The sequence below is a fragment of the Arvicola amphibius genome, chromosome 14 (assembly GCF_903992535.2).
Source record: "Arvicola amphibius chromosome 14, mArvAmp1.2, whole genome shotgun sequence".
Classification (NCBI taxonomy): Eukaryota; Metazoa; Chordata; class Mammalia; order Rodentia; family Cricetidae; genus Arvicola; species Arvicola amphibius.
This window is the reverse complement of record NC_052060.1, coordinates 2,275,264-2,286,078: the sequence shown is the minus strand read 5'-3', so window position 1 is coordinate 2,286,078 and position 10,815 is coordinate 2,275,264. Positions and strand designations below refer to the sequence as shown.

The 10,815-nt window shown below is 54.1% G+C and overlaps 1 protein-coding gene across 2 annotated transcripts; it reads left to right on the top strand.

Moving 5' to 3' along the window:
• Positions 1–855: 855 nt before the first annotated feature.
• Positions 856–6,470, top strand: Efna4 (ephrin A4). Of its 2 annotated transcripts, XR_005283144.2 has the most exons (5): positions 856–1,036; positions 4,450–4,745; positions 5,039–5,107; positions 5,493–5,904; positions 6,010–6,470. XR_005283144.2 is itself a non-coding variant. In XM_038311679.2 (4 exons), exons 1-4 carry the CDS (start codon positions 924–926, stop codon positions 5,627–5,629), a joined length of 615 nt encoding a protein of 204 aa, XP_038167607.1. In that variant the 5' UTR covers positions 856–923; the 3' UTR covers positions 5,630–6,470. The 2 variants fall into 2 exon arrangements, 1 of the variants encoding a protein (XP_038167607.1); XM_038311679.2 differs by having other exon boundaries at positions 5,493–6,470.
• Positions 6,471–10,815: the final 4,345 nt, after the last annotated feature.

Below are 10,815 nucleotides of genomic sequence, written 5' to 3'. Positions count from 1 at the left end.
ATGTCACTGCATATGCAGTCCAGCGCTGGCCTCCTAGCTTTCTACCTTGAACTAATGCAAACACAAAAGACAAGATCTGGACAAAACAAAACCCACCCCTCTTAGGCGGGTAGGTGCGTGAGTGCGTGGCTATAATTCCAGCACTGGGGAGGATGGGGCAGGAGGATAGCCAGTTGGAGGCCAGCCCCGGTTACAATATAAGTTAAAGGTTTGCCAGGCTTTAGGGTTAGGACCCTGTTTCAAACAAAACAAAGCACAATATGGAACTGCAAAGAGGCCACAGCCTCGGTAAAGTGCTTCCGTGAGTTCGGATCCCCAGCACGCAGGTAAAAAGCCCCAGGTGAAATGGTTTGCTTCCGTTCCCAACCGCGTGTGGGAGGGGCGGGGTGGAGCAAGAAAACAGGAGGATTCTCCCCCCCCCCACCCCTACCCCCCCCCCCAGCACCAAGCTTACAGGACTGCAAGCCTAGCCAATCAGTGAGCTCCGGGATTCAGCGAGAGACCCTGTCGCAAAAAATAAGGTGGAGAGGGATAGAAGTGAGACCTCCGCCCCATGACAACTCGTACGAGCACGTACACATACATACAAACCAAACCAAAAACTTCAAAACAAAACTCCTTAGTAGAATAGGTCCCCTCTGCCACCCTCTCTCAGCGCAGCAAGATACAAAAGGAAGCTTTGGCTAACCTGTCGCGCATAGGAACGCACAAAGGGTTAACACGAGTAGGCACTGGGTGGAGAGGCGGAGACGAGTTTTCATTGGTGGAAAGTTATCCAGGGATGTGGTCTAAGAGTCTCCACACCCCACCTCCTTTCCGTACACCCCCCCCCACCCCCCCCCCCGACTTTTGTACCTAGTCTCGCCGGGACAGAGAAGCGGGCCGGGACCAGCCGGGCCAGATCAGACTGGACCCCAGGGGCGATGCGGCTGCTGCCCCTGCTGCGGACTGTCCTCTGGGCCGCGCTGCTCGGCTCGCGCCTGCGGGGGTGCTCCAGCCTCCGCCACCCTGTCTACTGGAACTCCTCTAACCCCAGGTAGCCCGGCCGAACGAGGCGAGCGCCAAGCTGGGCCCGCGCGCTCCCAAGCTGTGCGCGCGCCCGCCGCTCGCCTTTTTGCTAGGAGCTGAGCCCTGCCCAGCCGCGCGCCGGGGCTCCTTTGTTTGAGCCGGCGGGGGAGGGGCGAGGCGTGCCCGGGGTCCCCCCCTCCCGAACGTGTTGGGGGACGGGCGGAGGACCCTAGTTCTGAGGGTGGTCGGATACCGGGAGCTGGGGGACCTGGGCCCGTATTTCGGGCCCCGCCCCCCTTTTCTAGTGAGCCCCAACCTCCGGCCGGCAGGAGCTGGGGCGGACCGCTGAGAACCCAGGAGGGGTCTTCTCCCTAGTGAAAGAACGTGAGTTCCTCTCTAGTTTTCAGGTCCCCTCGGCTCCTGATTTTGTTTGATATCTCTGCTTCCATCTTGGTTTTATTTCTGCCCAATCCTGGCCCTGCCCTTCCAGCTAATTCACCTGTGGGCCAGTCATTTGACCTTGCTAACCTCAGTTATGTCATCTACAAAATGGGCTAATAATACTCAGTACCCTGGGAAGCAAGCGGACTGACTGAGGTCAGGCTTGTGAAAAGAAGCGCAGCTGTACAGATTTAGATGCGCGTTTCTTCCTCTCTGCTGAGCTGGCTGCCTTTGAACCTCGGGATTTTTTTGCTGTTTGTATCCTGCCTGCCGTTTCTCTCTGCCTTCCCCATCTGTTTTCCGATTTTCTACTTCAGACAATCTGTGGCTCTGTTCATCTATTCACTAATGTTTGATAAGCACACTGTTTCAAGACTAGTGCTGGTGTGCTGGGCATTGCCAATGTGAGAGGCCGAGACACTGCCCCCTGGGAGGCTACAGACCCCCATGAGGACAGGCCGAGATAGTCATTCTGATACCAGGACTGGGTGATAAGCGCTATTGTTGTCCTGGACTCAGGCTGCTTCTGTCTCAGCTCCAGCTCTTGAGTTTCTAGTTCATTCACCAAATCCACAAGTATTTACTGGGCACTGGCTTTGTAGGGAGCCTTTCCACACCCAGTGTAATGAAACACGAAGACGCTAGCTTCCCTTAGCTTGCCTTCTAGTAGTCTGAGCTAAGCCCGGAGTCCCTGGCTACTCAGTGAAGAAGGTCTGCAGGCCCTTCCTAGACCGTGCTTTACTGTGCCATGGTGTTGGAGGCAGGGCTCCTTCAGTATTCGGTACTGTGGGGGTGGCCTGTCCCAGCCCTTCTCTCCCGTGAGGAACTCGGTTGTGTGTGTATGGGCTCCTTTTATACCTAGCCTTGTCTGGTCAAAAGGAAGTTGGATTGGGTGTGGTAGCACAAGCCTGTAATCCCAGTTTTCTGAAGGGTGAGGGGGAGAGGGGAGTAGAGGGAGGATGGGGGTGTTGCAGCCTCGGGTGCTCCGGCTCCAGAGCAGCCATCACCGCCTCTGGCCTCCGCCAGCACCTGTACTCACGCAAACAAAGCCATATACATAGCATAACTAAATAGTATAAATTAAAAACCACTGAGGTGGGACAGGAGGAGCATTGAGTTCAGGACCAGCTTGGCTACACAAGATTCTCCCTAAAGAGAAAAAGACAGCCCGCTATTCTTTCTCTTTTTACCATGCCTGTTTCTCTCTAAGAGCTCCAAGTTCATTTCTCTAACTCTTCTATGGGTGTGTATCGGCTCCCCTGCCTCGGCCTCAGTGCCTGCCATCACTCATCCTCTTAGTGTTTATCAAGCACAGATGGCAGGCCAGGCCCCATGTGGGGCAGTGGTCTACAGGGAAGGTGCCCTGAAAGATGGGTAGGATGGTGGGGTAGGATGATGGGGTAGGATGGATGATGGGGTAGGATGGATGATGGGGTAGGATGGTGGGGTAGGATGGATGGTGGGGTAGGATGATGGGGTAGGATGATGGGGTAGGATGGATGGTGGGGTAGGATGGATGATGGGGTAGGATGATGGGGTAGGATGGTGGGGTAGAATGATGGGGTAGGATGATGGGGTAGGGTGGATGATGGGGTAGGATGGATGATGGGGTAGGATGATGGGGTAGGATGGATGGTGGGGTATGATGGATGGTGGGGTAGGATGATGGGGTAGGATGGATGATGGGGTGTAGGATGGATGGTTAGGGTAGTGGATGGTGGGGTTAGGATGGATGGATGGGGTAGGATGTGAGGGGTTTCAGGATGATGGGGTAGGATGGTGGGGTAGGATGATGGGGTAGGATGGATGATGGGTAGGATGGTGGGGTAGGATGATGGGGTAGGGTGGTGGATGATGGGGGAGGATGGAGGTGGGTAGTAGGAATGATTGGGAGGTAGGATGATGGGTAGGATGATGGGTAGATGGAGGTGGGCTGGTAGGATGATGGTGGTAGGGATGATGGGTAGGTGGTAGGATGATGGTGGTAGGATGGATGGTGGGGGTAGATGATGGGGTTAGGATGTGATGGTGGGGTAGGATGATGGGGTAGAATGATGGGGTAGGGTGGATGGTGGGGTAGGATGATGGGGGAGGATGGATGATGGGGTAGGATGGATGCTGGGGTCGGATGGATGGTGGGGTGGGTGATGGGGTAGGATGGATGGTGGGGTAGGATGAAGGGGTAGGATGGATGGTGGGGTAGGATGGATGATGGGGTAGGATGGATGATGGGGTAGGATGGATGATGGGGTAGGATGGATGATGGGGTAGGATGGCTGGTGGGGTTCGGATGGTGGGGTGGGTGGCTGGTGGGGTAGGTGGCTGGTGGTGGAGGATCGGTTGTGGGGTGAGGATGGTGGGTCGGTGCTGGGGTCGTGCTGCTGGGTCGGCATGGTGGTGGGGTCGGGTGGTGGTGGTCTGTGGTGGGTGGCATGGCTGGTGGGGTCGGTGATGGGTAGGAGGTGGGGTAGGATGCTGGGGTAGGATGGATGGTGGGGTAGGATGATGGGGTAGGATGGTGGGGTAGGATGATGGGGTAGGATGGATGGTGGGGTAGGATGATGGGGTAGGATGATGGCCTCCTTACTAATAAAAAAGCCTTATGGGCTGGGTACTATAGCCCCTTAACCTCTCTAAAACCGACTTGATTGTCACATTTATTACCTATATACTGTCTCTCAGGGAGGTATTCAGTCTAGGAATTGACACAGGCCTATAATCTCAGCTACTCAGATGACTATGGAAGGCAGCTCGTAGGTTCAAGGCCTGCCTAAACTATAGTGAGTTCAAGGCCAGCCTGGGCAACTTAGCAAGGTGCTGTTCTAACAGGAAAAGGTAAAAAGTTGGTCATAGTCAGTAGTAGTCACTTAGCATGTGGGCCTTGGAAACGCACCCTTTCTGAGCTATTCCCTGACTAGTGGGTGAGAGAGGCCGAATCAGACCCCACGGTCCCAATTGGGCTGCACACTCCCATCAGCCCACACTCCCTTGTGCCCACAGGCTGCTTCGCGGAGATGCCGTGGTGGAGCTGGGCCTCAACGATTACCTAGACATCTTCTGCCCACATTATGAAAGCCCAGGGCCCCCGGAGGGCCCCGAAACCTTTACTTTATACATGGTGGACTGGTCAGGCTACCAGGCCTGCAAGGCAGAGGGGGCAAGCGCCTTCCAGCGCTGGAAGTGCTCGCTGCCTTTTGCCCCTTTTGGCCCTGTTCGATTCTCAGAAAAGATCCAGCGTTTCACACCCTTCTCCCTGGGCTTCGAGTTCTTGCCTGGAGAGACTTACTACTACATCTGTGAGTGAGCGGCTCTGCATGCCTCCTGAGGGGGCAGGGAGGAAGGGGCTAAGGCTTCAGGGCTGGGTGGAGCCTGGGACCAGGTACCAGAACAGCTCAACTGAGTCTGTGCTGGGAAGAGTCTGTGGAAGCCAGGAAGGACGACTAAGGACGACTAAGGGGGTTGCCAAGAGGCGTGGAGGAGCTGGTACTTGGGGTGACTCGCAAAGGAAGATAAGCCAAGAAGGCCTGAAATAGTCTGATTCCAAGGGATGGTTTTCTGTGCTAACTTCTTCCTCCCAATTTCCCATCAGCGGTGCCAACCCCGGAGAGTTCTGGCCGGTGCTTGAGACTGCAGGTGTCTGTGTGCTGTAAGGGGAGTGGTAAGTGGGCCAGGGTCTGGGGCCCTTTGGGGGTCGAGAAAAAGTGGGGTGGGGGCAGGAACATCAGACCTAAGGGGTCCAGGCTAAGCGTCAAGCTCCAGCCTCTGCTCCCATAGTCACCCCTGCGGCAGCTTCCACCACACCTTTTTTAAAGCTGGGCATGAAGAATGGGTTACTAAGGGGTAGGGCCTTTCAAGTCTTACTTGGACTTGAGGACTATTAACTAGGAAGGTTTGGAAGTGGGGTTTGGGAAGGATAAGGGCGGTCGTGGGAAGGCAGTGGCTGCTTTGGGAGACCCTAGAGCCTGAAAACAGACTGAGAAGGCCAGGGAGGAGGCTGCTGAGGAAGCAGGAAGACCCAGCAGGTTCCACCTTCTCCCTCACAGGATCCGAGTCAGCCCATCCTGTTGGGAGCCCTGGAGAAAGTGGCACATCTGGGTGGCGTGGAGAGCATGCCCCCAGCCCCCTGTCTCTCTTGCTGCTGCTGCTGCTCCCAATACTTCGTCTCCTGCGAGTTCTGTGAGCCAAGTGTACCTTCCCTGTCACCCCAAGGAACCAGAGCCCTTCCCAAGATCCTCCACTGAAGGTGTTTTTGCCACCATACCGGTGATGCTGTGCCAGGCAGACACGATGAAGCTTTGATGTGCAAAGCCAGAGGATCTGAGGTGACCCTTGTAGGTGACTGCCCCTCACCACAGGCTGAAGAGGAACCTACAAGGGAGCGGCAGACTGTCCAGGGCACCCTGGAGCACCACTGCTTTGATGGTCTTGTCTCTTCCTCCAGAAGACTGGGATTTGGTGAGATCAAATTCTTGAGCCACTGGGGGCTGAAGCCAAAGACCTGTGAACAGGTGGGTTCCTGGCCAAGAGCAAGGGAGAAGCCATGCCATCTGTCCCCTCTAGGTGTCTTCCCAGGGGCAACTGTTGCCCTCCCAAGGGCCATTTATTTGTCTTCTGTGAAGACGGACTTGCCATGAGGTTGAATTTCATGTTGGTTTGTATTTTTTTATAAGTGTTTGGACCAAACCTTCAATAAATCACCCATTCTCATGGGGCATGGTGGCTCACACCTGTAATCCCAGCACTGGGTGGGGGGTGGGAGTGGGGTGGGGTGGTAAGCAGGAAGTCAGTCTGGGTATGGGAGACCCTGTGAGAAGATTGAGCAGGTTAAAGGTTAAAGTACTTGCTTGCTATAAAGCCTTGACCACCCAAGTTCAGTCCCCGGAACCCACCCACATGGTGGAAAGAGAACAGACTCCTCAGAGTTGTCCTTTGGACATGCCACATGGCATACCAATGAACATGCCACATGAGAACACACACACACACACACACACACACTAATAAACTTATGTTAAAAACCACCCTTCTTTGTGTTACCCTCCCTTCCGACTTCTTCCCTGACACCTGAACTCCCTGGGGCCCCAGCTCTTAGCTTGACTTGGCCTGACCTCCATGCCAGCTGTGCTCAGACCATCCATGCCAGACATCAGTGGGCACCCTTCTGGGCAGTTTGGGATAGGTGCCAGCAGGAGCTGTGGAGCTTGGCACCCTCTCGCACCTCCCCAGCCATCTTCCTGTGCTAGGTGGCAGATGCTGCTGACATCCCACTCTGGCAATGCCTACTCTGGGTGCTGGGGTAAAACCCAGGGGAAACAGAAAAGCACCTGGGTTTCAGAATGCCGGCGTCAAAGCGAGACTTGCCGCCCTCCCCCTCCCCAAGGGCACTCTGGGCGGTGCCTGGCCCAGAACTGCGAAGGTGGGGTCAGATCAAAGCCTTCTTCCCCAGCGGCCTCTTTGTTCTGAGCTTTTATAAGGAGGAGGTGGGGCTTTCAGGAGAGAGGGCTCCTTCGTCCTTAGTCCAATACTGTCTCTTCCTCTCAGATAAGACAGACACCCCCTAACTCCACAAGGGTCCTCTTTCTGAACTGTGCCCTAGGTGGAAGCAGGGGAGGGAACACCCCTTCCCATGTGCTCGCGCTCTGCCCTCCCTGGTGCCCCCGCAGGCTCCTCTGGCCATGTGCCAGCCTGCCTGGCATGGAGCCAGCGATCGATAGGTGGATGTTGTGCTGATTAGCCCGACCCGGCTGCGGCAGCGAGAGGCAGCGGTGTGAAGATTAAGGGGCAGGGGTATGAGGGTCCGGCACCAAGATGCGAAGCCTCCTCCTACCCCACGTCTCCTTACACACCTAAGTCAGACTGGTTTCTTTAAGGGAATGGGACCTGTGTATCACGCGACTCTGGTCCTCACAGTTCGCGGTAATTTGGCTCTGGCTAAAGCCAGGGTTAAGGAGAGTGGCGGCAGGCAGAGCAGATTTTTGAGTTAATAATCTCCTCGTTCCAGGCCAGTTTCAGAAAATGTTTTATCGTTGTCTGGGTTAGGGTCCTGACCCTGAACTTTGATCTTCAGCAATTAAAAAGATGTTTATGTGTCGAAGAAAAGGCGGACTGAGAATTGTGGGAGGAGCTGTGGGCTGAGTCTATTGGTCCAGCGTTGGAGTTCATTGCTGCCATCTTCCTGGAGGGCGTCTATGTGTTGCCGTGGAAACCAAAGATACAGTTACCTCCATCCCTCGTCAGAGAAATTATAAGCAGGAGATTGTTTAGTGGCCCCTGCCCTGAATTCAGAAATACGGGTTCTTACTCAGCTCCCCCGAGATTACACACACCTCTTCTCGGACCCAGCAGGAGCTCTGGCTGGCAGCGCCAATCCCTTGTGCAAAAAGGGACTGAGACCTCGTTGGTTTTTCTCAAATTCAGACCATGGTCTCAGTCTCAGGCTGCGCTTGACACAGACTTGTGCATTTGCAGGTGCAAGGGCGGATGCTGGGGTGGACACAGGAGCACCCTCAGGCTGTAGGCCTTCAGGCTTTCAAACCATACCTCCCCTGCCCCTTCTTTTCTGTTTCCTTCCTCACAGCGTGGGCCCTGCACGTTTGGCAGTTGCCCGTCCAGGCACACCTACACAGGCTGAAGGCTTTGGGCGGCCCTCCCGCGCCTGGCCCTACCCACGAGAAGTCTTCGCAGCGTGCGCAGGGGCACAGTTCCAAGAAGTTATGCAGGCCTGCAAGTTTGGGGCGTCACCGGTCTCCCCTAAATTCAGCGGCGCTGGACGGCTGAGGGTGGGGCCCTCAGTTTACTAAACCATCCCTAGTCTCAGCAGTACAGATGCGAAAACAATCTCTGTCTCCCAGGCTTGAGAGAGTCCTTCGCCTGGATTCTGCTCCACACTTACCACGTTGCAAATTGCCCTTCAAATCCCGAAATGGCCTTTTTCTGTGACTCTCTCTTCTCCGGCTCCTTCTTTTCCGTATTCACTTCCTCCACTCATTCCTTCAATACTCTGTGAGCTCCCCGCCATTCTTTTAGTTAGTCACACTAGCTGGGGTCGTCGGGGGATCCCCGCAGTGACGCAGTTGAAAAGTGAGCACTCTGGCTTCCGAATAGCCAATAGAATCCCTGAACCTGGGGCATGAGGTCATCAATGGCGATCTGCATTGGTTCAGGCCTGGAAACGAAGGTCCCCATAGCAACCGACGGTGCGTCCAAGCGTAACCTTGAGAGTGGTCTTTGCTCCAGCTGCTGTGATCCATCTCCTGTAGCCGCTTTAAGAAGGTTTTGGGAAATGGGATGAAGAAGCTGGCGTGGAGTTCAACGTCCCAGGTTCTGTAGCCTTCACCCAAGCAAGCTCTTGTCTTACTTAAAATTACTCTTTGTCACTCAAAGCAAAGGTCAGTGTCACTTAACCCAGAAAGTTTGGGTAGGGGTTATTTGCGACAGCCATGGTGCCTTGGGTGCAGAGCTACTGCCATGGGGAATGTCAATTCTGAGATCTGTTCATCTGCATATCGTCTGCATCTCATTTGCATTCCGCTCATTTAAGGTCAAATTGGGCAGACATCTCCACCTCCCTATCTCTGTCACTTGTCTGTATCCGCAATCTATCCCTTGGTGACTCTGTAGTCCTCCACTGTCCGATTCCACGGTCCCTGCCCCTCCTCCCACTCTCCAACATCTCCTGGGGGTGGGAAGTGGCAAAGACTAGCTAAAGGAGAAAGAATAAGGCATGTGCCTCTCCTCGATGTTGGCGACAGATGGGGAGTGCCGGTCGCTACTGCCTGGAGACTAAATTGGCAAAGCTGGTAGTGGGGGGAGGTGCCCCGGCTGGGGTGAGGGTCTCCAGGGCCAAATCACCCACACGCCTGGTGAGATGCTGGAACCAGGGATGTCGGGTTCCAGCAAGGAGCAGGCTTGCCCACCTGTCTGGTGCCAGGGCAGCTTCCTCCCCTCAATTAAACACTAATGAGGTGTCATTTAACCCTTACTTTGACTACTAGCTGTCATGCATGTGGAACTGAAAATCATGGTCTCACACTGATAAAAGGGTGGAAAAGAGGGCCTCCGAGGAGACAGAGATCAGGGCACTTGGACACAGGAAGGGGGGCCTTGTACAGGGTGTCTCTTAAGGGATTCTGTGCCTCTAGGATTCACGTGGACTCTCCAGGGGCTCTAGGAATAGTGGCACTGTCCAAATGCATTTTTTTCTCTCATGGATTTACAATTATTTATTAAACACCTCTGTGAACTAAATACCAGATGGCATTTGGGTGCTGAGTACACTTATTTGCATGAGACTAGACACTTTCTCTTCAGAGACATGCCAGACTGAGTTTGAGGCTAGCCTGGTCTACAGAGTGAGTTCCAGAACAGCTGGGGTTACAGAGACAAATCCTGCCTCAAAAAAACAAAAGAGAGGAATAAAGAAAGGAAAGAAATCTTCAGAGACAGGCCAGCCGGTAAATAAGTATGATGCTGAGTTCAAGCCTTAATACAGAACTAATACAAACGACTGAGAACAGGCCTGCTCATCTAAGGTCCTGAGTTCAATTCCCAGCAACCACATGGTGGCTCACAACTACCTGTAATGAGATCTGGCGCCTTCTTCTGGCCTGCAGGCATGCATGTAGACAGAATACTGTATACACAGTAAATAAATCTTTAAAAAAAACTTACAAATGATTGGGAACACGCGAGAATGGGCTCTGAGAGAAGCTTTGGTTGAGAAGAACAAAATTTATGGCAGGGAGATGCTTATGTGTTTTCACATAGCAAAAGTCCACATGGAGATGTACTTTAAGGACTTGGTACATGCCTTCACAGTATGTTTTCATCTACGTGAATGTCTGAGTGTGTGTGTGTGTGTGCATGTGTGTGTGTGTGCATGCGTGTGTGCGTGCGTGCATGTGTGTGTGTGTGTGTGTGTGTGTGTGTGTGTGTATGAGAGATCTGGATCTCTTGATCTCTGCTTCTGAACTTGTGTTGTGGTTTTATTACAGACCAATGCTGCAAAGATGCTCATGTGCAGATTGGCCTGAACCTGCACAGCCCAGGGGAGAGAAGTGGGGAACTCATGTTGGCTCCATGGGGAAAGGTGGGCAGACATTGTCTTCGCACCAGAGCCAGAAACCTAACTCCTAAAGCAGCAGCAGCCTAGCCAACAGAGACAAAGGGCTGGGCTCCAGGCTGCAGGGTACAACAAGGCATGGTGGGCCACTCTGTCTCTGACTTCCCGAGTGACTGGGTGTTACATTCACCGCTCCCCACAGGAGTTCAAGTCCCCTCCCCCACCAGTTCTTCCGTGTAAAAGAGCAGGCCAGCTCAGACCTGTCTGCTGGCTCTCTCCCTGGGGAGCTGATCTCCAGGGACAGG